Source organism: Agelaius phoeniceus, chromosome 24, assembly GCF_051311805.1.
Source record: "Agelaius phoeniceus isolate bAgePho1 chromosome 24, bAgePho1.hap1, whole genome shotgun sequence".
Taxonomy (NCBI): domain Eukaryota; kingdom Metazoa; phylum Chordata; class Aves; order Passeriformes; family Icteridae; genus Agelaius; species Agelaius phoeniceus.
Window position 1 is genome coordinate 1816928 of NC_135288.1, and position 25967 is coordinate 1842894.

Consider the following 25967-nt stretch of genomic DNA (forward strand, 5'->3'; position numbering starts at 1 on the left):
CTCCTGAAAGGGCTGCTCATTGTCACACCATGGCTCGCGGTGTCCCCCGCAGCCCCTCGCGGGGACAGCTGGCTCGGAATAATGTCCTGGGATCGCTCAGCGACACGGGCGGCACCGGGGGAAGGAGGGAAGGAAAAACGGGGGAAAAGAAGGGGTTTTAGGGAAAAAAAGAAATAAAAGAAAATTAAAAACAAGGAGTGGGAAAGGAGACAGGAAGCGCGATAAAGCTGGGCTCTGTGCTCGGCTCCTCTCCGCTGCTCCTCTGGTTTAAAGTGACTCCGCTTCTTATGGAAACGGAGAGGCGGTATTAGAAGAGGAGAAAAAAAAAAAAAAAAAAACACCAAGACACAGAGAGCTTCCTTATCTCATGGAGACAGTTGTCAGGAATCACTTTGACTGAGTCGTTTTGTCTCCATGCTTTTTTTCGCTGTCAAGCAGGCCTCAGGACATGGATCAAAGGAGAGGCGCCGAGCGCTCGCTGAAACTTCTGATCCCTTCTCGGAACAGACGCGCGAGTGGCAGAGCAGACAGAGCAGGCAGAGCAGAGCCAGCTCCCCGGCACATCAATGGGGACACAGGAGAGGAGAGGAGAGGGAGCGCGGGGACAGCGAGAGCTGCGAGAGCCGAGCCGAGGCTGCCGGGGGCTCCCGGGGCCGCTGCGGAGCGCGGGGGAGGCTGGGCAGCCTCGCTGTGTCCCCATGGGAGCGTCCCCCGTTTGTGTCCCCATGGGCAGTGTCCCCTCGCTGTGTCCCCGTGGGAGCGTCCCCCGTTTGTGTCCCCGTGGGGAGTGTCCCCTCGCTGTGTCCCCATGGGAGTGTCCCCCGTTTGTGTCCCCGTGGGCAGTGTCCCCTCGCTGTGTCCCCATGGGAGCGTCCCCCGTTTGTGTCCCCATGGGCAGTGTCCCCTCGCTGTGTCCCCATGGGAGTGTCCCCCGTTTGTGTCCCCATGGGCAGTGTCCCCTCGCTGTGTCCCCATGGGCAGCATCCCCTCGCTGTGTCCCCATGGGCAGTGTCCCCTCACTGTGTCCCCATGGGCAGTGTCCCCTCGCTGTGTCCCCATGGGCAGCGTCCCCAGTTTGTGTCCCCATGGGCAGTGTCCCCTCGCTGTGTCCCCATGGGCAGTGTCCCCCGTTTGTGTCCCCATCGGCAGAGTCCCCCATTTGTGTCCCCATGGGCAGTGTCCCCCTTGTGTCCCCATTGCGAGTGTCCCTTTTCTGTGTCCACATGGGGGACACAGAAAAGGGACACTCGCAATGGGAGCATCCCCCCTCTGTGTCCCCATCGCGAGTGTCCCCTCGCTGTGTCCCCATGGGCAGTGTCCCCTCTCTGTGTCCCCATCGGGAATGTCCCCTCTCCGTGTCCCCATGGAGAGTGTCCCCTCTGTGTCCCCATAGGCAGCATCCCCTCCCTGTGTCCCCCATTGCGAGTGTCCCCTCCCTGTGTCCCCCATCAGGAGTGTGTCCCCTCTGTGTCCCCATAGGCAGTGTCCCCTCGCTATGTCCCCATCAAGAGTATCCCCCTTTTGTGTCCCCACGGGGAGTGTCCCCTCTCTGTGTCCTCATCAGGAGCGTCCCATCGCTGTGCCTCCATCGGGAGTGTCCCCTCTCTGTGTCCCCACCGGGAGTGTCCCTTCTGTGTCCCCACCGGGAGTGTCCCTTCTGTGTCCCCACCGGGAGTGTCCCCCCTGTGTCCCCATGGGCAGTGTCCCCCCCGTGTCCCTCCGAGGGTCAGCTGGAGTGGCGGGGGTGGCTCCGCAGGGCCAGGGCAGCGCCCCAGGGCTGTCCCGAGTGGGGCAGGAGCGCGGGGAGAGCTGCGGGGACAGCGCGGTGTCACCTCAGCGCTGGCCTGGGCCCTGAATTCCCTCCCCACACTCATCGGTTTGGCCTTTCCCCTCAATCCCCGGAACCGCTCCTTGTGATTTCCCAAAACAGCCCTTCCATCTCTGCATTCCCTCCTTCCCTCTCCCAAATTCCCCGGGATTTCCCAAAACAGCCCTTCCATCTCTGCATTCCCTCTTTCCTCTCAATCCTAAAAACCATTGATTTTCCTGTGATTTTCCTTATGACTCCTCAAAACAATCCATCTCTGCATTCCCTCTTTCCTCAAAACCCCACAGCCGGGATAATTTCTCAAATTCCCTGTAATGTCCCAGAACAACCCCTCCATTCCCTCTTTTCCCCCGACCTCACCGCCAGCCCCGTGATTCCCCTGGATGTGCCTGCCCGGGCTCCCCCGCCCCGCGGGGCTCACGATCGCCTTTCAGGTGCTCATTCCCTGAAATCAGATCCCCCTCCTCTCCAAACCGCGTGGGTTTAAGGGCAGCCCGGAGCTGAGAGAGGCGAGCCGGGACCCCGCGCACCTTTGATCCGCTCGCCCCCAGCCCCGCCCGGGTTTGTGATCCCCAGCCCCGCCCGGGTTTGTGATCCCCAGCCCTGCCCGGTTTGTGATCCCCAGCCCTGCCCGGGTTTGTGATCCTCATCTCCCGGGGTTTGTGATCCCCAGCCCCAACTCCCGGGGTTTGTGATCCCCATCCCCTGAGGTTTGTGATCCCCAACCCCGGGTTTGTGATCTCCAACTCTGAGATTTGTGATCCCCATTTCCCCGGGTTTGTGATCTCCAACTCTGAGATTTGTGATCTCCATCTCCAGGGGTTTGTGATCCCCATCTCCTGGAATTGGTGATCCTCATCTCCCGAGGTTTGTGATCTCCCATCTCCCGGGGTTTGTGATCTCCAACTCCCAGGGTTTGTGATCTCCCATCTCCCGGGGTTTGTGATCCCCATTTCCCGGGGTTTTTGATCTCCAACTCCCAGGGTTTGTGATCCCCATTTCCCGGGGTTTGTGATCCCCATTTCCCGGGGTTTGTGATCCTCATCTCCCGAGGTTTGTGATCCCCATTTCCCGGGGTTTGTGATCCCCATTTCCCGGGGTTTGTGATCTCCATTTCCCGAGGTTTGTGATCCCCATTTCCCAGGGTTTGTGATCCCCATTTCCCGGGGTTTGTGATCCCCATTTCCCGGGGTTTGTGATCCTCATCTCCCGAGGTTTGTGATCCCCATTTCCCGGGGTTTGTGATCCCCATTTCCCGGGGTTTGTGATCTCCATTTCCCGAGGTTTGTGATCCCCATCCCCCGGGGTTTGTGATCCCCAGCCCCGCCCTAAACTGATCCCGGGTACGGCTGGAGGAGCAGCGGCGGCTTTGGGCAGCAGAGCCCCCTCAGCACCCGAGGATGTCCCCGCACATCCCGCGCCACGCAGGGGGGACCCCGGCATGGAACGGACCCCGCACCCCGGAGTGCGTGGGGCCTCCCCTGCGGCTCCTGCATCTCCTCCCTCTGCACTTCCCGGGGCACCAGCGGCTCCTGCCCGGCCCTGGCACCCCGAACTGGCCGAGCCCACAGCACAGAGCCATTCCCTGGCACCCCAAAGTGTCTGAGCAATGAATGTCCCTGCTCCTGCCCGGCCCTGGCACCCCAAACTGTCCGAACACACACACAGCAGAGCCATTCCCAGCTCCTGCCCAGCCCTGGCACCCCAAAGTGCCTGAGCAATGGCCCTGCTCAGCCCTGGCACCCCAAACTGCCTGAGCAATGGCCCTGCTCAGCCCTGGCACCCCAAAGTGGCCAAGCCCACCCTGCAGAGCCATTCCCTGACACCCCAAACTGGCCGAGCCCACCCTGCAGAGCAATGTCCCTGCTCCTGCTCAGCCCTGGCACCCCAAAATGGCCGAGCCCACATCACAGAGCCATTCCCTGGCACCCCAAAGTGTCTGAGCAATGTCCATACTCAGCCCCGGCACCCCAAAATGGCCGAGCCCACCCTGCAGAGCCATTCCCCAGCACCCCAAACTCTCCAAGCCCACCCTGCAGAGCCATTCCCTGGCACCCCAAACTCTCCAAGCCCACAACACAGAGCCATTCCCTGGCACCCCAAACTCTCCGAGCCCACCCTGCAGAGCCGTTCCCCAGCACCCCAAACTCTCCGAGCCCACCCTGCAGAGCCATTCCCCGGCACCCCAAACTCTCCGAGCCCACCCTGCAGAGCCGTTCCCTGCTCCTGTTCCCCCCCTGGGGCGCTGGGAGGGTCGCTCTGGACGCTCGGGAAGCTGACGCGGCCCCCAAACTCTCCCCCACCTCACACCAAAGCTCAGCTCAGCATCCCTTTGGTGTTCGTCTCATCTCATAAACCTCTCCGGGGGCTTTGGGACTGCACAGACCGATCCGCCCGAGCAGCTCCCCGGGATGCTCCAGGGGTGGACACAGCCCCAGAGTCCTGCAGCCTCTCCAGCTGGGACGGGAGGGAACGGGAGTTTCTCTTTTCCTTAGCGCACACGGACGGGAAGCAAAGGGAAACCCAACCCCGCCGAGTCCTGACCCTCTCACAACCCCCGGCAGAGCTGCGCTCACGGAGGGGACTCGCGGTCCCCTGTCCATCCTCCCCGGGCTGGAATCCCGCCAGGAGTGATAGGAAAAGGTTTTAAAATCATAAAATTTGGGGAATTAGAACGAAGCTAGACTTAGTGGGGCCCTGGAAAAATGTTAAAAATAGACTCTGAAAATGTTGGGCTTTGTGTTTGCCAGATCATGTGAAATTGCACCTGCGTAAGCAGTATATGATAAATGATATAATTGTTAGATGTGATGATTGTCTAGTAATAAAATATAATTATTGTTTAATGGTAAGAAGAACAATGAGAAACTGCGTTAGAAGTTTGAGGGGGACCACGAGGAGCCTATGCTTGGATTAAATCTATGTATACAACAGAACAGTATAAGTTTAATTATTAAACATGAAAGTTATATAACTTTATATAGAATATAAAAACATGTTCATCCCGAACCCATGTCGGGCTCAGATTTGGGTTTGTACCCCTGAGCTCTTCAATCAGAGCACCCGCATAGAATCATTCCCGTGATTTTGTGTTCCTGAACGCTGACGGGAGAGCCCCGGGCCCGCCCGCGCTGCCCATCGCGGCTCCTCAGCCCTGGATCCACCCCAGCACCCCGCAAACGGCTCGGGGCAGCCGGGGCTGGATCCCTGCCCGCGGCAGGAGGCGCCGCTGTGGGTTTTTCCCGCTCTCCCCAGGCGGGGCACAGCTGGAGCACAGCTGGAGCGCAGCTGGATGGAGCCGGAACGCGCACCCCGGGAATGCGCCGCGTGCCCCCGCCCCCAAATCCCAATTATTTCTTCCTTTCATTGCGTTCCTCGCTTTTAAGCGTCCCCTCTGCCTCGCTGCCCCCCGCTCCGGGGCTGCCTCTCCCCCCATCCCGGCTCCCGGGGACATCGCGGCACGGAGGGGACGCCGGGCAGCGGCTGCGGCGTTGATTGCTAATGGCGTTGATTGCTAATGGCGTTAATTGCTAATGGCTCATCTTCCCTCCGTGCCCGGCCCCAGCTCCCTCAGTAATCAGCGCTCGGATCCTCCCGGCCGAGCCCCTGCTCCCTCCCCAGGAGCCGGAGGAAGGGAGGTAAAGGAATTCAGGAATTCAGGAATTCCCGTTCCACCCAGCCTGCTCCGCCTGGCTCTGCCTGGGGACGGAGATCTGAAGATTTTGGGGACAGATTTCTGTGTCTCAGCCCTTAAATTCGACATTTGAGGGCTTTTCAGGCACTTCCACACCTCCCCGCGCTTCTCCTTCCTGCTGCCATCGCTCTTGTTCTTCTCCTCAGGTTTCCCCCCACTTTTCTTCTCCTATTTCTTCCTTTTTCTTCCCCAATTTGTGTCCTGCTGCTCCCTGAGCTTGCAGTGCCTTGGGGGCCGATCCTGGGCCCACCAAAGGCAGCACCAAATTCCCATGGGATTCCAGCCTCGGGAATCGACTGTTTGTTCCCAAATCCTTCCGTGTTCCCAACATTTTCTTATCGGTAAAACACGCAGGAACAACCTCCAAAGTGGGAATCCCAAATCCTTCCATTTTCCTATCTCAGCAACACACACAGGGAGAAACCTCTGGAGTGGGAATCCCAAATTCTCCCGTGTTCCAAATATTTTCCTATCAGTAACACATGCAGGGAGCACCTCTGAAATGGGAATCCCAAATCCTTCAATTTTCCTCTCAGTAACACACAGAGGGAGAAACCTCTGGAGAGGGAATCCCAAATCCTACCCTGTTCCCAACATTTCCCTCTCAGTAACACACGCAGGGAACAACCTCCGGAGTGGGAATCCCAAATCTTTTCATGTTCCCAACATTTTCCTGTCCCAGTAAAACACGCAGGGAGCAACCTCTAGAGTGTGAATCCCAAATCCTTCCGTGTTCCCAACATTTTCCTGTCTCAGTAACACACAGAGGGAACAACCACTGGAGTGGGAATCCCAAATTCTTCCACGTTCCCAACATTTTCCTCTTAGTAAAATATGCAGGGAAAAACCTCCAAAGTGGGAATCCCAAATCCTTCCGTGTTCCCAATGTTTTCCTATCAGTAACACATGCAGGGGGCACCTTTGAAATGGGAATCCCAAATCCTTCCATTTTCCTGTCTCAGTAACAAATGCAGGAAAAACCTCTGGAGTGGGAATCCCAAATCCTTCAGTTTTCCTCTCAGTAACACACAGAGGGAGAAACCTCTGGAGAGGGAATCCCAAATCCTACCCTGTTCCCAACATTTTCCTCTCAGTAACACACGCAGGGAACCACCTCAGACTGGGAATCCCAAATCTTTCCATTTTCCTCTCTCAGTAACACATACAGGGAACAACCTCCGGAGTGGGAATCCCAAATCCTTCCGTGTTCCCCACATTTTCCTGTCCCAGTAAAACACGCAGGGAACAACCTCTAGAGTGTGAATCCCAAATCTTTCTGTGTTCCCAACATTTTCCTGTCTCAGTAACACACAGAGGGAACAACCACCGGAGTGGGAATCCCAAATCCTTCCGTGTTCCCAGTGTTTTCCTATCAGTAACACATGCAGGGGGCACCTCTGAAATGGGAATCCCAAATCCTTCCATTTTCCTGTCTCAGTAACAAACGCAGGAAAAACCCCTGGAGTGGGAATCCCAAATCTTTCCATTTTCCTCTCTCAGTAACACACACAAGGAACAACCTCCGGAGTGGGAATCACACAGGGACTCGCACAGAACTCGGGTTATGGGAATAAAATCCTGCCTTTTTTGCTCCCCATGGGTTTCCAGCGGGATGGGAGCGCCCCAATCGATCGAGGGAGCCCAGAGAACCTCGGCAGGGAGAGCAGAGAGGCCCCTGGGCTATGAATTCCCCCCTTCCCACCCTCCTCGGAGCCGGAGTCACCGGGAATCAGGCAAAGAAGGCCGGATCTGTTTTCACACGGGAAGAATGTTCCCTTCTCCCCCGTTCCCGGTGCCGGCAGCAGAGGCGTCAAACTGACAAGAGCAGATGGGCTTTGTTCGGTGAAATATATCCCCAAAAATGCCAGAAACTTTAGTGGAAAACAGGGCATGTGCAGGTTAAAAGTTTAGGGAGACGAAACCGAGGTGGAGCCGCTTTTCCCAGAGGAGCCCGGAGTGCCGGGTCCCGTTCCCGAGCCCCGGGGAGGGAAGGAGGCGGAATTAGCAGGGAGGGAGGGAGGGTTTGGAGCTCCCTGGGACAGTGGGAGGCGTCCCTGCCCTGCCAGGGGGGCCTGGATCAGCTCTAAGGCCCCTCCAGCCCCAGCCAGCCCAGAATTCTGTGACGATTTTGGGTCATTCTCTCTGAGGTGACACCACTCTTTGCCCTCCTCCTGCTGAGTGGGCCAGGGCATCACCCCCATGTGTTCCAAACCTTCCTTTGGGGTAATTCCTTTCTGAAAAAAAGCTTCTTTTGGGCTAAGAAACCCCAAAAAAAACCTAACTAAGCTGAATTTCCAAACATCCCTTTCCCTCCTCACAGGAGGAGGAAAAGCAGCAGAAGGAAGGAAAGGAAAAGGGGGAAGGAAAAGGGAGAAGGAAAAGGGGGATGGAGGGAGGGAAGGAGATGATAGGGAGGGAGGGAGGGAGGGAGGAAGGAAGGAAGTGGCGGAAGGAAGGAAGTGGCGGAAGGAAGGAAGTGGCGGAAGGAAGGAAGTGGCGGAAGGAAGGAAGTGGCGGAAGGAAGGAAGTGGCGGAAGGAAGTGGCGGAAGGAAGGAAGGAAGGAAGGAAGGAAGGAAGGAAGGAAGGAAGGAAGGAAGGAAGGAAGGAAGGAAGGAAGGAAGGAAGGAAGGAAGGAAGGAAGGAAGGAAGGAAGGAAGGAAGGAAGGAAGGAAGTGGCGGAAGGAAGTGGCGGAAGGAAGGAAGGAAGTGGCGGAAGGAAGGAAGTGGCGGAAGGAAGGAAGTGGCGGAAGGAAGGAAGTGGCGGAAGGAAGGAAGGAAGGAAGGAAGGAAGGAAGGAAGGAAGGAAGGAAGGAAGGAAGGAAGGAAGGAAGGAAGGAAGGAAGGAAGGAAGGAAGGAAGTGGCGGAAGGAAGTGGCGGAAGGAAGTGGCGGAAGGAAGGAAGGAAGGAAGGAAGGAAGTGGCGGAAGGAAGGAAGTGGCGGAAGGAAGGAAGGAAGGAAGGAAGGAAGTGGCGGAAGGAAGTGGCGGAAGGAAGGAAGTGGCGGAAGGAAGTGGCGGAAGGAAGTGGCGGAAGGAAGTGGCGGAAGGAAGGAAGGAAGGAAGGAAGGAAGGAAGGAAGGAAGGAAGGAAGGAAGGAAGGAAGGAAGGAAGGAAGGAAGGAAGGAAGGAAGGAAGGAAGGAAGGAAGGAAGGAAGGAAGGAAGGAAGGAAGGAAGGAAGGAAGGAAGGAAGGAAGGAAGGAAGGAAGGAAGGAAGGGTGGATGTGGGGATGCTCCAGGATCCTCTGGAGGAACAGGAATGCCGGGGATGCGGAGGTGGCAAAGCCTGGAGGCAGAAGGAGAGAGGGGAAGGGAAGGCCCCGCTGTGGGAGCGTTAAGGGATGAGGAGAACACGGCCCTACACCCGGCTAAGCCGGGAAATGAATCCTGAGCCGGCCAAAACCCAGCCTGGAAAATTCGAGCGGGAGAAGGGTCTCCTTTCAGGGAAACGGGGAATCCTTAATGCTTCCTCCCTCAGCAACTGTAATGCCAGGATGTTCCCAATCTGCTTTGAGGGATGGAAAGATTAAGAATAATAAAAAAATTGCAATAAAATATGTGTGAACGAGGGGGTAATTGTGGACAAATGCAGCATTCAAATTCATTTTTCAGCTCTTTTACACACCATTTCAATCTTATTTTCTGCTTGTTAATGAGATCTTGTTGGTTGGGGTGGGCACGGCTGCCCAGTATCGCTCGGGTAATTGCACATAATTTTCTCTCTACCAGTGATTTGCATCAGATTTTTTTTTTCTAATTCTTTGCTATTTAAAACCCCTCCTTCTTTTCCCCCTTCCCCAAATCCCCCCCCCCACCCCCCCAAATCTCATCCTCTCCTCCCCTTCTTTCTTCCCCTCCCCTTTCTCCTGGCCCAGCAAGACTCATTTTGAATGCTTATTACAGGCACAGTGTCTCCGACAAAATAAAAAAGGAAAAAAAAAAAAGGAAAAAAAAAGGAAAAAAAAAGGAAAAAAAGGCACCAGACAGAGAAAGGGATTGGTGACACTGAGAGAAGGGAGACAGAGCGGCCTCTCCAGAGCCAGGAGGATCCCTGGAAATCAGGGAAAGAATTCCCGAATTCCCAGAGCCAGGAGGATCCCTGGAAATCAGGGAAAGAATTCCCAGAGCCTGGAGGGATCCATGGAACTGAGGGAAAGAATTCCCAGAGCCAGGAGGATCCTTGGAAATCAGGGAAGGAATTCCCAGAGCCAGGAGGGATCTCTGGAACTGAGGGAAAGAATTCCCAGAGCCAGAAGAGATCCCTGGAAATCAGGGAAAGAATTCCCGAATTCCCAGAGCCAGGAGGATCCCTGGAAATCAGGGAAAGAATTCCCAGAGCCAGGAGGATCCCTGGAAATCAGGGAAAGAATTCCCGAATTCCCAGAGCCAGGAGGATCCCTGGAAATCAGGGAAGGAATTCCCAGAGCCAGGAGGATCCCTGGAAATCAGGGAAAGAATTCCCGAATTCCCAGAGCCAGGAGGATCCCTGGAAATCAGGGAAGGAATTCCCAGAGCCAGGAGGATCCCTGGAAATCAGGGAAGGAATTCCCAGAGCCAGGAGAATCCCTGGAAATCAGGGAAGGAATTCCCAGAGCCTGGAGGATCCAAACCTGGGATTGGGAATTCCAAGACGCTGGGAATGAATTCAGGGAGCACAAACCCAAAGGCACTGCAAGCCCTGAGGAAATGAAAGCCACAGCTCCGGGGAGGTGACCAAGTTTCTCTTGGCTCTTTGTGCCTCTGGAATTGTCCCAATTGTCCCAATCCCCGCAGATCCCGCAGGGCTGTTGGGAGATCCTGGGCTCTCAGGAAGGACAAGGTCTGCAATTCCTGCCTTTTAACCCCATTCTGAGCCGTTCTCCAGCCCCACCTGCTCCAAGCTGAGCGGTTTTGGCTCTGGGAAAGCCCTTGGAGACCCCGAGGTGCTGCAGGGAATGGGCACACGGATTTAGGGCCGGGTCCGGAGCTCAAAGAGCAGCAGGAATTGTAGAGGTGAAACAGTGCAACAAACTCTCTAAAACCCTCCAAAGCAAACCCTCTAAAACAAACCATCTAAAACAAACCCTCCAAAACAAATCATGCAAAACAAATCACCCAAAACAAATCATCCAAAAAAACCCCGCAACAAACCCTCCAAAACAAAACCTCAAAAACAAAACCCCCAAAACAAACCCCCAAAACAAACCTTGAAAAACAACCCCCCCAAGCAAACCCTCCAAAACAAATCACCCAAAACAAACCCTGCAACAAACCCTCCAAAAACCCACAGAGATACTTGAAAAGGCAGAAGAGACGTGGCAGAGGAGGCTGGTGGTGAAAAGCAGAAGAAAATACAGAAAAAAAATCTGATTTCTTTTCTGTTTGAGGGGCTCTCCCAGCATCAGCCAAAGTGGCCCCATTTTGGTCCTCTGATACTCAGCTTAATCCCCCAGTCTCCGCCCTCAGCACCCAGTGCAGCACACACAGCTCCTGAAGGGCTGGCAGATCCTGACTGAGACAGAACTGGACTTAAAACCGAGTTTAGGGCCAGGCTGGATGGGGTTTGGAGCACCCTGGCCTATTATTATTATCATTATTATTATTATCATCACTGTATTTAGTTCATTCTCAATTATTCTATCTCAACACACAAAGTTTTACTTTGCTTCTCTTTCCATTCCAGGGCTGGAAGTGAGAAACAAGGCCTGGACAAGGAGCTGGGTCAGGCTTAATTTCCAGCTGGGCTTAACCCCTCACCAGCCCAGCCCAGCCCAGCCAGGCTGGTGTTTTCGGGTGAAGTGTCACAGAATCCATCGGGGTTTTTGTGACATTTCACCCGGGATGAAGTCATGGGAGCCAAAATTCCCAGCTGAGCTCTGGGATGGAGGCGGAGCAGCCTGGGGAAGCCGGGAGGATCCAGCGGCTGAGCCGGGCTTTGTGCGGCTGAAAAACTGGGACTAAACAAATCCCGTGTGAGGGTTGGGCAGAGCTCACGCAGGATCGGCCCCGGAGAGGGAGCACGGCCGGGGATGGACCCACGGTGGGCACCCCAAATCCCTGTTTGGGAATGGGAATGGGAATGGGAATGTCACAGTGACCATCCCAAATCCCTGTTTGGGAATGGGAATGGGAATAGGAATGGGAATGTCACAGTGACCATCCCAAATTCCTGTTTGGAAATGGGAATGGGAATGGGAATGGGAATGTCACAGTGACCATCCCAAATCCCTGTTTGGAAATGGGAATGGGAATGCCACAGTGACCATCCCAAATCCCTGTTTGGGAATGGGAATGGGAATGGGAATGTCACAGTGACCATCCCAAATCCCCATTTTCTGTTTGGAAATGGGAATGGGAATGCCACAGTGACCATCCCAAATCCCTGTTTGGGAATGGGAATGGGAATGGGAATGCCAGAGTGACCATCCCAAATCCCTGTTTGGGAATGGAAATGGGAATGGGAATGGGGATGTCACAGTGGCCATCCCAAATCCCCATTTTCTGTTTGGAAATGGGAATGGGAATGAGAATGGGAATGCCACAGTGACCATCCCAAATCCCTGTTTGGAAATGGGAATGGGAATGGGAATGTCACAGTGGCCATCCCAAATTCCTGTTTGGAAATGGGAATGTCACAGTGGCCACCCCAAATCCCCATTTTCTGTTTGGGAATGGGAATGGGAATGCCACAGTGACCATCCCAAATCCCTGTTTGGGAATGGGAATGGGGATGGGAATGGGAATAGGAATGGGAATGGGAATAGAAATGGGAATGGGAATGCCACAGTGACCATCCCAAATCCCTGTTTGGGAATGGGAATGGGGATGGGAATGGGAATAGGAATGGGAATGGGGATGGGAATGGGAACGGGAATGGGAATAGGAATGGGAACGGGAATAGGAATGGGAATGCCACAGTGACCATCCCAAATCCCCATTTGGGAATGGGAATGTCACAGTGGCCACCCCAAATCCTCATTTTCTGTTTGGGAATGGGAATGCCACAGTGACCATTCCAAAATCCTGTTTGAGGGTGGGAACACCACGGCGGCCACTCCAAATTCCCCTTTTCTCTTTTGGGAACAGGAACGCCACAGTGGCTACACAAAACGTCCTCATTTCCTGTTTGGGAATGGGAATGTCACAGTGGCCACCCCAAATCCCCATTTTCTGTTGGGATTGGGAACATCGTGGTGGCCACTCCAATCCTCATTTTCTGTTTGGGAACAGGAACGCCCAAATCCCCATTTTCTCTTTTGGAATGGAAACACTGCAGTGGCCATCCCAAATCCCCATTTTCTCTTTGGGAATGGGAACACCCAAATCCCCATTTTCTCTTTGGGAACAGGACCACCACGGTGGCCATCCCAAATCCCCATTTTCTCTTTGGGAACAGGAACACCCAAATCCCCATTTTCTCTTTGGGAACAGGAACACCACGGTGGCCATCCCAAATCCCCATTTTCTCTTTGGGAACGGGAACACCACGGTGGCCATCCCAAATCCCCATTTTCTCTTTGGGAACAGGAACACCGTGCTTTTCCTCCCAGACTCCAGCTGCCAGCACAGCCCGTGGATTCCAGCCAGGACACCCAATCCTGGGGTAACTGGATAGGGAGCAAAAGCTGGGAGCTCCTGGGCCCCTCTCCTTGTCTGAAGTGCCAAGAAATCTCCTCCTCCTGCTGCTGCTGCTGCCGTGGGGGAAATGAGAAACCCGGCCAGAGACAAATCACCATCACCCTCAGCTCCCAGTGTGGGGTTTCCAACCTTCTGAACTCCCTCTTCATCCTCTTCTGAGCCCCCCCTTTCCCACCCCTGAACCCCCTCTTTCCCCCATCCTGAGCCCCCTCTTTTCCTCCTCCTGAACCCCCTCTTTCCAAACTCCTGAACCCCCTCTTTTTCCCCCTGAGTTCCCTCTTTCCCCCATCCTGAATCCCCTCTTTTCCCTCTCCTGAACCCCTTCTTTTTCCCCTCCTGAGCCCCCTCTTTCCAACCTCCTGAATCCCCTCTTTCCTCCTCCCGGGCTCCTTTTTTCCTCCCTCCTGAACCCCCTCTTTCTTTCCCCCCTCCAGAACCGCCTCTCTTCCATCTCCTGAGCTCCCTCTTTCCCCTTTCTGAACTCCCAAATTCTTTCCCCCCTCCTGAACCTCTTCTTTTCCATCTCCTGAGCTCCCTCTTTCTCACCTCCTGAATCCCCTCTTTCCCCTCTCCTGAACCCCTTCCTTTTCCTCTCCTGAGTTCCGTCTTTCTTTCCCCTCTCCTGAACCCCCTCTTTCTTCCCACCTCCTGAACCCCCTCTTTCCCTCTGGCTGATCCTTCCCCCTGCAGAGAGGACCCTTGGGCAGCTGGGAGGGTGGAATTTTCCTGGGATTTCCCTGGAATGCCCCGGCATAGCCGGATTGTACTCAGCTCAACTCATAAATCCCACAGAGCACCCCATAAAGAGACCCCCCCCAAAACTCCCCTAATAAAGGACAAATCCAGGAGTTCTTCATCCTGCTGGGAGCATTTCTCATCTCCTTCCACTAGGAACAGCAGAGGGCTTGGAAAGGCAGGAATTTTTTGATCAGGGAATGTAAAGCAGTCGGGAAATAACCTGGGTTAGGCTCTCAGCACACAAAGGGAACAGACGAATTTCCACACCGATATCTTGGCCCTCACATGATTAAAAGCTCTGGGAAAATGGGAATCTCCTCTTCCTGGGGGTGCAAAGCTCTCTTTTCTTCAGGCCTGCCAGATAAAGGATCCTCTCTTTCCCGTACAAAGGGCTTATGGGCTCAGGGATATCTGTCCCCAGCCTGAGCCTGGGGGCAGGGGAATTTGGGATTGGGATAAGCAGAGGAAAAGCCACGGTCTGGTCCTTTCAACGAGCCCCTGATTCTGCAGGACTGGGCAGGAGAGGATGAAGGGAAATGGAAATTGCAGGATGGCCTTCTCTGCGCCTGGGGCTCATCCCAGGCATCTCATCCCCGCCTTATTCCGTGGGGATAAATTGCACTTGGGATCATCTGAGTTAATCCTGGGCCCTGGCCCAGCTAACCCAGGCCTGCCTTTCAATCCCAGCCTGTATCCTCTGAGCCTGAGCACAGTGCTCTCAGAAATCCCTTGTCAGAGGGATATCAGCCTATTCCCCCACAAATGTCCCTGTTTGGAGCAATATCCAGCCCTGTGCCAGTCACAGTTCAGTATTTTCCCATCCATCCCTGTGCCAGTCAATATTTTCATATTTTCCCATCCAGCCCTGTCCCAGTCAATATTTTCATATTTTCCCATCCAGCCCTGTCCCAGTCAATATTTTAATATTTTCCCATTCTGCCTTGTGCCAGTCACATTTCAGTATTTTCCCATTCTGCCTTGTGCCAGTCACATTTCAATATTTTCCCATCCAGCCCCGTGCCATTCAATACCTCAATATTTTCCCATCTAGCCCCATGCCAGTCAATATTTTCATATTTTCCCATCCAGCCCCATACCAGTCACATTTCAATATTTTCCCATCCAATGCTGTGCCAGTCACATTTCAATATTTTCCCATTCTGCCCTGTGCCAATCACGGTTTTCCCACTCAAAGCCAAAAGTGGGGGGTTTGAACCATTCCAGAGAAGTGCAAAGTTTCCCTCTTTCACTGACACTCCGTGTTGTTTTCACACCCAGGCTGCTGCACCTTTACCTCCACAGCCCCTGGTGTCCCTGTTTGTTGGACTCCAAACCTCTGCAGCTTTTCCATTCCAGGTGCCCACCTCGTTTCTCCTCCTCATCCCAAATTATTTTGGTTTCCCATCCTAAATAAACTGATCTCTCTGAAACAACTGCTGCTCTCCACACAACTCCACATCCCACGAGCAACCAAGAGTGGAAAAAATGGGATTTGGTGTCCCTCAGGATAAGGACAAGTCCTGGCTGCTCGTTTTCATTTCCACTTGATAACAAAGGTGAGCTTGGAGACTCCTTCCCCCCTCCACAGCTCGCCTATGCCTCGTGCAGGATTGTCTGCATGAATTTCCCCAAATCAAACCCCAAATCTCCATCTCTGAGCTCAGCTCAGTTTCCAGCCAGTCCTGGAGGAGCTCCAGGTTGTGCCTAAATCAGCCAGCCAGGATGAGCTGTGGAGTCCACCCTCAGGTGTGCTGTCCTTGGGGTCACCCCCAGCACCACAGGGCCCCCTCTGCTCTGGGGTGGTTTTGGGGGCGCTCCAGGTGTCGGGGATCTGTCGCAGACATCTTTTTATGAAAAATTCTTTTCTTAGGATTTTTCCTCCTGAGAAGCTGAGAAGCCTCAGGAACAAAATGTAACCAATGGTTATCTGCTGCTGTGGAATGCAACAGGTGTATCTGGGATTGGGCTCATGTGGTTGTTTCTAATTAATGGCCAATCACAGTCAGCTGGCTCAGAGAGAGAGTCCAAGATAAAGCTTTTGTTATCATTCTTTCTGATTCTATTCTTAGCTTAGCCAGCCTTCTGATGAAATCCTTTCTTCTATTCTTTTAGTATAGTTTTAATGCAATATATATCATAAAATAATAAATCAAGCCTTCTGAAACATGGAGTCAGATCCTGGTCTCTTCCTTCAGCATGAGACCCCTGCGAACACCATCACAGGGATCCCCTCACCCCAACCTGGCTGTGGGAACAACCAGCGCTGGGCTCACGACAGAGCTGCTGCTCATTAACAAACCAACTAATTGCTCTCCCCGCAGGAATTCCTGACCACAACAACAACAACCACCACCACAACAACAGCCACACCAACACCGACCCAACCCCAACAACCGCGGTGCCGGCTCGGAGCTGCCCGCGCTCGCGGAACGCGGAGAAGGCTGGAAAGGGGCACCTACCTGCGGGGAGAGGCCGTTGCTGACGGGGTTCATGTGGTTGGCGGGGGCTGCGGCGTTCATGAAGCTCTCGGAGTAGCTGGAGAAGCTGTGCCGGGCGCCGTAGGCAGAGCCGGAGTCGGCGGCAGCGGCGGCCAGGCCGCCCTGGTGCATGGTGGAGGGCGGCAGCGGCTGCGGCCGGTGCACGGTGCTGCCGCCGTCTGCGGGGACACAGGGACACCAACGGGCTGGGACCCCCCCGGGAGATTCCTGGGAAACCCTTGAGAAACCCCCAGGGGACCCCTGGGACACCCCCGGGAAAGCCCCAAAAAACCCCCGGGAAACCGCTGGGAGACCCCTGAGAGACCCCCAGGAAACCCCCAGGAGATGCCCCAGGAAACCCTTGGGAGATCCATGGGAAATCCCTGGGAGACTCCTGAGATACCCCCGGGAAACCCTTGGGAAACCCCCAGGAGACCCCTGGGAAACTCCGGAACACCCCCAGGAGACCCCTGGGAAATCCCCGGGAGACTCCTGAGATACCCCCAGGAAACCCCCAGGAGACCCCCAGGAAACCCAGGAATGGCAGCTTGGCCATCCTGGGAGCCAGCAGCTCCACACTTGGTGAAGTTTCTGTTTTGATTCTGTTTTCCTCCCCCAAAAAAGCCCAGGAATCCCTTGGGAAAGGCCAAAGGCAGCTGGAATTAACAATGTTCCTTCCACTGGAATATTCCCACTGTTGAACAAGGGAATAGAGATTTACCCACAATGAGGTAAATCCCATACAATTTGGGTAAATAATAAATAAAATATTGGGTAAACGCCCAATTTACAAGGTAACTCATTAATTAACAATATTCCTTCCACTGGAATATTCCTGCTGCTGAACCCCAGAATGGAGATTTACCCAGAATGAGGTAAATCCCACATACTTTAAGTAAATAGTAAATTGGGTAAATTGGGTAAATTTGGGTTTGTTTGGGTAAATGGGTAATGCCCAATTGGGTAAATTGGGTAAATGCCCAATTTACAAGGTAACTAATTAACAATATTCCTTCCACTGGAATATTCCTGCTGTTGAACCCCAGAATGGAGATTTACACAGAATGAGGTAAATTCCACACCATTGGGTAAATCCCCAGTTTACAAGGCAGCTGGAATGAACAATGTTCCTGCCACTGGAATATTCCCACTGCTGAACCCTGGAATGGAGATTTGCCCACAGTGAGCAATCACCCACACAACCCCAATTTACTGAGATGTGCTCCATGTCCAGAACTCCAGCAATGGCACAGGGGGACACAGCAGAAGGGATGTGGGATAGAGGAGAAAACGGAAGAATTTCCATGGACTTGAGGAAAAACCCCAATTCTCCCAACTAAACAAAACCCACAGGAGGCTCCCAGCTGTCCCAGGATGCCCCAGCCCAGAACGGCCCAAGGAGAGAATCGGGGGTGGTTTGGAAGGGACCCCAAAGCCCTCAGCAGAGGGGAGGTGGGAAGGGGAATGGGGGCTCACCTTGGGAGATGGTGGTGCTGGGGTAGGAGGAGTCGGGCAGCTGGTACGGGGGCAGCGCCGGCATCCCCGTGGGCGGGAAGCCCCCCGGCAGCAGGTGGTTGAAGGCTGCCAGCTGGTTGGCTCCTGCCTGCTTGCGCCAGCGCGCCCGCCGGTTGCTGAACCACACCTGGGGGGACAGAGAACACCCTTGGGTGACACCTGAGCAATGTGTGTCACACCTGGGGGACAGAGAACATCCCACAGGTGACACCTGAGCAATGCGTGTCACACCTGGGGGGACAGAGAACATCCCACAGGTGACACATGAGTAATGTATGTCACACCTGAGCAATGTGTGTCACACCTGGGGGACAGAGAACACCCTTGGGTGACACCTGAGCAATGTGTGTCACACCTGAGTAATGCATGTCACACCTGGGGGGACAGAGAACACCCTTGGGTGACACCTGAGCAATGCATGTCACACCTGGGGGGACAGAGAACATCCCACAGGTGACACATGAGTAATGTATGTCACACCTGAGCAATGTGTGTCACACGTGGGGGACAGAGAACACCCCATAGGTGACACCTGAGCAATGTATGTCACACCTGAGCAATGTGTGTCATACCTGGGGGACAGAGAACATCCCACAGGTGACACCTGAGCAATGTGTGTCACACCTGGGGGGACAGAGAACACCCCCTGGGTGACACCTGAGCAATGTATGTCACACCTGGGGGGACAGAGAACATCCCACAGGTGACACCTGAGCAATGCGTGTCACACCTGGGGGACAGAGAACATCCCACAGGTGACACCTGAGCAATGTGTGTCACACCTGGGGGGACAGAGAACATCCCCCAGGTGACACCTGAGCAATGCCTGGCACACCTGGGGGGACAGAGAACACCCCCTGGGTGACACCTGAGCAATGTATGTCACACCTGAGCAATGTGTGTCATACCTGGGGGACAGAGAACATCCCACAGGTGACACATGAGTAATGTATGTCACACCTGGGGGGACAGAGAACATCCCAGAGGTGACACCTGAGCAATGCGTGTCACACCTGGGGGGACAGAGAAAACCCCGTGGGTGACACCTGAGCAATGTATGTCACACCTGGGGGGACAGAGAACACCCCATGGGTGACACCTGAGCAATGTGTGTCACACCTGGGGGGACAGAGAACACCCCCTGGGTGACACCTGAGCAGTGCCTGTCACACCTGAGCAGTGCCTGTCACACCTGAGCAATGTGTGTCACACCTGGGGGACAGAGAACACTGAGAACACTCCATGGGTGACACCTGAACGGTGTCTGTCACACGTGGGGGACAGGAAACATCCCACAGGTGACATTTGAGCAATGCCTGGCACACCTGGGGGACAGAGAACATCCTGTGGGTGACACCCGAGCAATGCCTGTTACACATGGGGGGACAGAGAACATCCCACAGGTGACACCTGAGCAATGCCTGGCACACCTGGGGGTACAGGAAAATCCACACCTGGGGGGACAGGGAACACCCTGTGGGTGACACCTGAGCAATGTGTGTCACACCTGGGGGGACAGAGAACACCCCATGGGTGACACCTGAACTCTGCCTGTCACACCTGGGGGGACAGGAAAGGCCCCATGGGTGACACCTGAACTCTGCCTGTCACACCTGGGGGACAGGAAAGGCCCCATTGGTGACACCTGAGCTCTGCCTGTCACACCTGGGGGACAGGAAAGGCCCCATGGGTGACACCTGAGCTCTGCCTGTCACACCTGGGGACAGAGAACACCCTGTGGGTGACACCTGAGCTCTGCCTGTCACACCTGGGGGACAGAGAACATCCCATGGGTGACACCTGAGCTCTGCCTGTCACACCTGGGAGGACAGAGAACGTCCCCATTGGTGACACCTGAGCTCTGCCTGTCACACTTTCTGGCAGCACCCTCTGGCCAAAGCCCAGCCCAGGCTCGAGCTGCTCCTGGGCCATGGCAGGTCCTTCACCCACCCCCCTCCTCACTTCCCTCTCCCTGCTGACCCCAAACCCCCATCCCCGGCCCCCCAGGATTTTGGGTGGATGCTGCTCCCAGCAGCCTGTGGGGGTGGACAGGGATTCTCAGAATGACCAGGTTGGAAGAGACCTTCAAGATCATGGACTCCAACCCAGCCCCAACCCCTCACCTCAGCCCTGGCACCCAGTGCCGCATCCAGGCTTTGTTGAACACACCCAGGGATGGGGACTCCAGCACCTCCCTGGGCAGAACATTCCAGAACTTTATCACCCTTTCTGTGAAAAACTTTTCTTGATATCCAACCTATATTTCCCTGAGGCTGTGTCCTGTGGTTCTGTCAGCTCCTGGAGCAAGAGCCCAACCCCACCTGACCACAGCCACCTCTCAGAAACTTCTAGAGAGTGAGAAGGTCACCCCTGAGTCTCCTTTTCTCCACCCCCAGCTCCCTCAGTCGCTCCTCTCAGGGTTTGTGTTGCCAGCCCCTCTCCAGCCCCGTTGCCTCCTCTGGACACACTCCAGTGTCTCAAGGTCCTTTCCACAGCGAGGTCCCACACCCACCATGGGGTTTGTGTGCTCCCCAAAAGTCCATCCCAGGGAGATGCCCCGCTGCCACCTGGCCCGTCCCTGCTCTCTGCGAGGCTGGGAATTCTGCCGGAGGATTAAGCGCCATAATAGCGGCACTGTTAGGAGGGATCAATGGCCAGATTAGCATCGTGCTCGCGGTGTTAGACAAGCTCGAGAGATAAACCCGCCCCGCAGGGAGTTCGGGGCTCGGCTCCTCCCAGAGCCCTGCTGAGCCCTGCCCTGCCTGCAATGATACCTCAGGTTTAGATTTTCTATTTTTCAGGTTCTGCTCTGCTTTAGTGTGTGGGTCTGGGCTTTAGTTTAGGGATGGGAAGTAAGGACAGCGGGCAAACAAACCCCCGGAGCAGCCAGGATTAGCACGGCTCCGAGCAGTGTCCTTGTAAAGCTGAGTCACAGCACAGCTCTGCTCCCTCGGAGGCTGGGACAGCAGCCACCGGCTCCCAGGAAAGAGATGGACACGGACACACCTCGGGATAACAGCCCTGAAAAGCTTCCCCAGCTTCTCCAGCCCCAGCGTCCATGGGATTGCACCAAGCTCTGTGCTGGCACCAGCCCCAAAACACTTTGCCACCCATGCCTCAGGTTTAGATTTTCTGGTTTTCAGATTCTGTGCTGATATCTCAGGTTTAGCTTTTCTATTTTTCCCATTCTGGGCTGATATCTCAGGTTTAGCTTTTCTATTTTTCACATTCTGGGCTGATATCTCAGGTTTAGCTTTTCTATGTTTCACATTCTGGGCTGATATCTCAGGTTTAGCTTTTCTATGTTTCACATTCTGGGCTGATATCTCAGGTTTAGCTTTTCTATGTTTCACATTCTGGGCTGCTTTAGTGTGTGGGTCTGGGCTTCCCATCAGGGCATGGTGAGCTCTGCACAGAGCAGGGACACAAAACAATTCCTGCTCCAGCTGGGACCAAGGACAAATGATCCAAATCTCAGCCCAGGAGCACAAACACCGTGGGCTGGAGAGAGAAAAACAAGGATGGGACTGCATGGGCTAAAGCTGGAACTGGACAATGAACTGCAAGATGCAAATGGAGCAGAATTTATAAAAGTGAGAGACCCCATGACTGGTCGTGCATTTTGTGACTATTTTGGGTTCATTTTGTGCCATTTTGGCTCATCTTGGGTTCATTTTTATGACCATTTTCGTTCATCTTGGGTTCATTTTGTGCCATTTTGGTTCATCTTGGATTCATTTTGTGACCATTTTGGTTCATATTGGGTTCGTTTTGTGACCATTTTGGGTTCATTTTGGGCTCATTTTGGGTTCATTTTGTGACAATTTTGGTTCATCTTGGGTTCATTTTGCAACCATTTTGGTTCATCTTGGGTTCATTTTGTGACCATTTTGGTTTCATTTTGTGAGCATTTATGTTTGTCTTGGGTTCATTTTGTGACCATTTTGGTTCATCTTGGGTTCGTTTTGTGACCATTTTGGGTTCATTTTGTGACTATTTTGGGGTTCATTTTGTGATCATTTTGTGTTCATTTTGTGGCCATTTTGGTTCATCTTGGGTTCATTCTGTGACCATTTTGGTTCATCTTGGGTGCAGCCCTGGCTGGGCTCTTGTGCTGCCCAAGGTGGATCCCTTTCAATAAATCTCTATTTTATTCTTTAACTCTGTCCAGTTTCTGTTCTAGCTCAGCCTTCCCAAGGCATCAGCAAGAGCTCTGCAGCCAGCCCAGAACGGTGCTGCAGCCTCTGCATTAAAATAAACCCAGCCTAAACACCAGGGCAAAGCTGAGCTCAGCTCTGCTGCTTCACCTGCGAGGCTCCAGAGGAGCTTTTGTAATTCTGCTGCTGAACCCCAGAAGGGAGATTTACCCAGAATTTGGGGTCACCCACACAACTCCCGATTTATGGGATGTGCTCTTAGGGGTTTGGCATTCCTGGTGGGTTTTACTGGGGGAAAGCTGCATTTCTGCAGGGTAAAAAAAGGGTTTCCTAAATGTTTTATAGGGAGCAATCCCATTTCTGCCAGGTAAAAAGGGCTGCCCAAGTGTTTTATTGGGACAAATCTCCTTCTGCAGGGTAAAAAGGGTTTCCCAAATGTTTTATCAGGGGAAATCCCTATTCTGCAGAGCAAAAAGGGTTTCCCATGTGTTTCATTGGGGAAATCTCCTTTCTATAGGGTGAAACGAGATTCACAAGTGCTTTACCAAGGGAAATCCCTTTCTACAGGGTAAAAAGGGCTGCCCAAGTATTTTATCAGGGGAAATCTCCTTCTGCAGGGTAAAAAGGGTTTCCCAAGTGTTTCACTGGGGAAATCTCCTTTCTGCAGGATAAAAAGAGATTCCCAAGTGTTTTACCAGGGGAAATCTCTTTTCTGCAGGGAAAAAAATGGTTTCCCGAATATTTCATTGGGGAAATCTTTCTGCAGGGTAAAAATGGTTTTCCAAGTGTTTTATTGGGAGCAATCCCATTTCTGTAGGGTAAAAAGAGATTCCCAAGTGTTTTATCAGGGGAAATAATTTTTCTGCAGGACACAAAGGGTTTCCTGAGTGTTTTATCAGGGGAAATCTCCTTTCTGCAGAGCAAAAAGAGCTGCCCAAGCTGCCTCGTGGGCTGGGTTTGCTCCATTTCAGCACAGAGGGCTCTCAGGCCAGGTTCTCTTTGGGGTTCACGAGGATAAGCTTTCAGGCCAGATGAGAACACAGCTGCTGGGCTTTGGGAGGCCTCAAGAGCTGCAAAACACGATTGAATTTCACAGCAACGGGAAAAAACTGAGCAAAAATCAGGAGTGGGGGAAAATCCCTCCCCTTCCATCGGGTTCCCAAGCTGCTCAGCCTCAGAGCAGGAGCTGGGTTTGCAAAAGGGTTCCCACACCTTGGGGGCCAACCTCAAACTCCCTTCCCAAATCTGCAGAACCAACCCCAAACTCCCCCAAATCTGCAGAACCAACCCCAATCTCCCTTCCCCAGACACTGCAGAACAAACCCCAAACTCCTTTCCTTAAATTCTGCAGAATCAACCCCAAACTCCCCCAAATCTGCAGAACCAACCCCAAAGTCCTTTCCTCAAATCCTGCAGAACCAACCCCAAAGTCCTTTCCTCAAATCCTGCAGAACCAACCCCAACTCTTTCCCCAAATCCTGCAGAACCAACCCCAAACTCCCTTCTCCAAATGCTGCAGAACCAACACCAAACTCCCCCAAATCTGCAGAATCAACCCCAAACTCCCTTCTCCAAATGGTGCAGAGCCAACCCCAAACTCCCTTCCCCATTCTTCAAAATCAACCCCAAACTCCCTTCCCCAAATTCTGCAGAACCAACCCCAAATTCCTTCCCTAATCCTGCAGAGCTAACCCCAAACTCCCTTCTCCAAATCTTGCAGAACCAACCCCAAACTCCCTTCTTCAAATCCTGCTGAAAAAAACCTTCACCAAATCCTGCAGAATCAACCCCAATCTCCCTTCTCCAGATGCTGCAGAGCCAACCCCAAAGTCCCTTCCCAAATCCTACTGAAAAAACCCCGAACTCCCTTCCCAAATCCTGCAGGGCCAACCCCAAACTCCCTTCTCCAAACACTGCACAGACACCCCCAAACTCCCCCAAATGATGCAGAACCAACCCCAAATTCCCTCCAAATCCCACAGAGCTAACTTTAAACTCCTTCCTCAAATCTTGCAGAACCAGCTCCAAACTGCCTTCCCAAATCCTACTGAAAAAACCCAAACTTCCTTCCCCAAATCCTGAAGAGCCAACCCCAAACTCCCTTCTTCAAATCCTGCTGAAAAACCCCAAACTCCCTTCCCAGACACCACAGAACCATGGTGCCACAAGCCCCAAACAGGATCCCAGTCTCAAAGTGGGCACTTTTCTATCGAGTTCCCTACAAACAATTCCCCATTCCTGGGCCTTGTTCTTACAGGAAAAGGCAATTTGCACTCAAGGGGTTCTGCCTCCCCTTCCTGCCTGCTGGGAAGGGTCCCCTGAGCTTCCCCTCAGGGTTGGTTTGGGGTTCCTGGATCTGTTCCCTGTTCCTGGGGTGCTGTCGGGGCCGTTTGATCAAACCCCATTTGTGGGGTTGCTCTGGGGTTCCCTGTGGGGCTGCTCTGGGGTTCCTGGATCTGTTCCCTGTTTGTGGGGTCTCTCTGGGGTTCCTGGATCTGTTCCCTGTTCCTGGGGTGCTGTGGGGGCCGTTTGATCAAACCCCATTTGTGGGGTTGCTCTGGGGTTCCCTGTGGGGTTGCTCTGGGGTTCCTGGATCTGTTCCCTGTTTGTGGGGTCGCTCTGGGGTTCCTGGACCTGTTCCCTATTCCTGGGGTGCTGTGAGGGCCATTTGATCAAACCCCATTTGTGGGGTTGCTGTGGGGTTCCCTGGACCTGTTCCCCATTTCTGAGCTGCTCTGGGGCTGCCCTGGGCTTCCCTGTGGGGTTACTGTGGGGTTCCTGGATCTGTTCCCCATTTCTAGGGTGCTGTGGGGGCCGTTTGATCAAACCCCATTTCTGGGGTTGTTCTGGGGTCACTCTAGGGTTCCCTGTGGGGCTGCTCTGGGGTTTCTGGATCTGTTCCCCATTCCTGGGGTTGCTCTGGGGTTACTCGGGGGTTCCCTGTGTGGTTGCTGTGCGGTTCCATGAGGGGTTGCTGTGGGGTTTCTGGATCTGTTCCCCATTTCTGGGGTTGCTCTGAGATTGTTCTGGGGTTGCTCTGAGGTTGCTCTGGGGTTGCTCTGGGGTTGTTCTGGGGTTGTTCTGGGGTTGTTCTGGGTTGTTCTGGGGTCACTCTGGGATTGTTCTGGGGTCACTCTGGGGTTCTCTGGATCTGTTCCCATTTCTGGGGTTGCTCTAGGGTTGCTCTGGGGTTGCTCTGGGGTCGCTCTGGGGTCACTCTGGGGTTGCTCTGGGTTGCTCTGGGGTCACTCTGGGGTTGTTCTGGGGTCACTCTGGGGTTCCTGGGCTGCTCTGGGGTCACTCTGGGGTTGTTCTGGGGTCACTCTGGGGTTGTTCTGTGATCACTCTGGGGTTGCTCTGGGGTTACTCTGGGGTTCCTGGGCTGCTCTGGGGTTACTCTGGGATTGTTCTGTGATCACTCTGGGGTCACTCTGGGGTTGTTCTGGGATCACTCTGGGGTTCCTGGGCTGCTCTGGCCCCGTTTTACCAAACCCCTCTCTGGGCCCGCGGTGGCTCAGGCAGGGCCCAGGCCCGACCAGGCCCCGTTTCCCGCTGCTTTTCACACCACGAACACCAGAAACCCTCAGCTCCCTTCATGGTGTCAGTGAGCTCTGGGAGGTTTGTGGGGCCCTGGCAGGTCCTTGGCACCCAGCCCTGCTTGCCCAGAGCCCTCAGCAGGGTGACAGAAATGGGTCACTGCCGTCCCTGAGCTCCGGGCCAGCGGGGCCAGCGGGGCCGCGGCTCCTGGCACCCAAACACCCCAAATCTGGGACAGGGCTGAGGGGAGAGCCCTGAATGGACCCTGAGCACTTTGCATTCATCCAGCCCTGTCCATGGAAGGTTCTGGGAGCGGGGAGCAGCACAAAGGAATAAAGAAATAACCTAAATAACCTTTTGTGTGCCCTGGTCATGCAAAGAGGATCGCTCAGGCCTTTTTTGGTCC

At 54.0% G+C, this 25967-nt stretch overlaps 1 protein-coding gene across 3 annotated transcripts in view; it reads right to left on the bottom strand.

Annotated features, from left to right (window-relative positions):
- The window catches only part of PAX7 (paired box 7), a 149139-nt gene that overhangs the window by 40216 nt on the left and 82956 nt on the right, over nucleotides 1–25967 (bottom strand). For all 3 annotated transcript variants that reach the window (XM_077190196.1, XM_077190194.1, XM_077190195.1), the window contains exons 6-7: nucleotides 17829–17994; nucleotides 16335–16531 (exon numbers count right to left, since the gene is read on the bottom strand). In XM_077190196.1, coding sequence (XP_077046311.1) covers nucleotides 16335–16531; nucleotides 17829–17994 — 363 coding nt within the window. The remainder of the gene's footprint in view (nucleotides 1–16334; nucleotides 16532–17828; nucleotides 17995–25967) is intronic.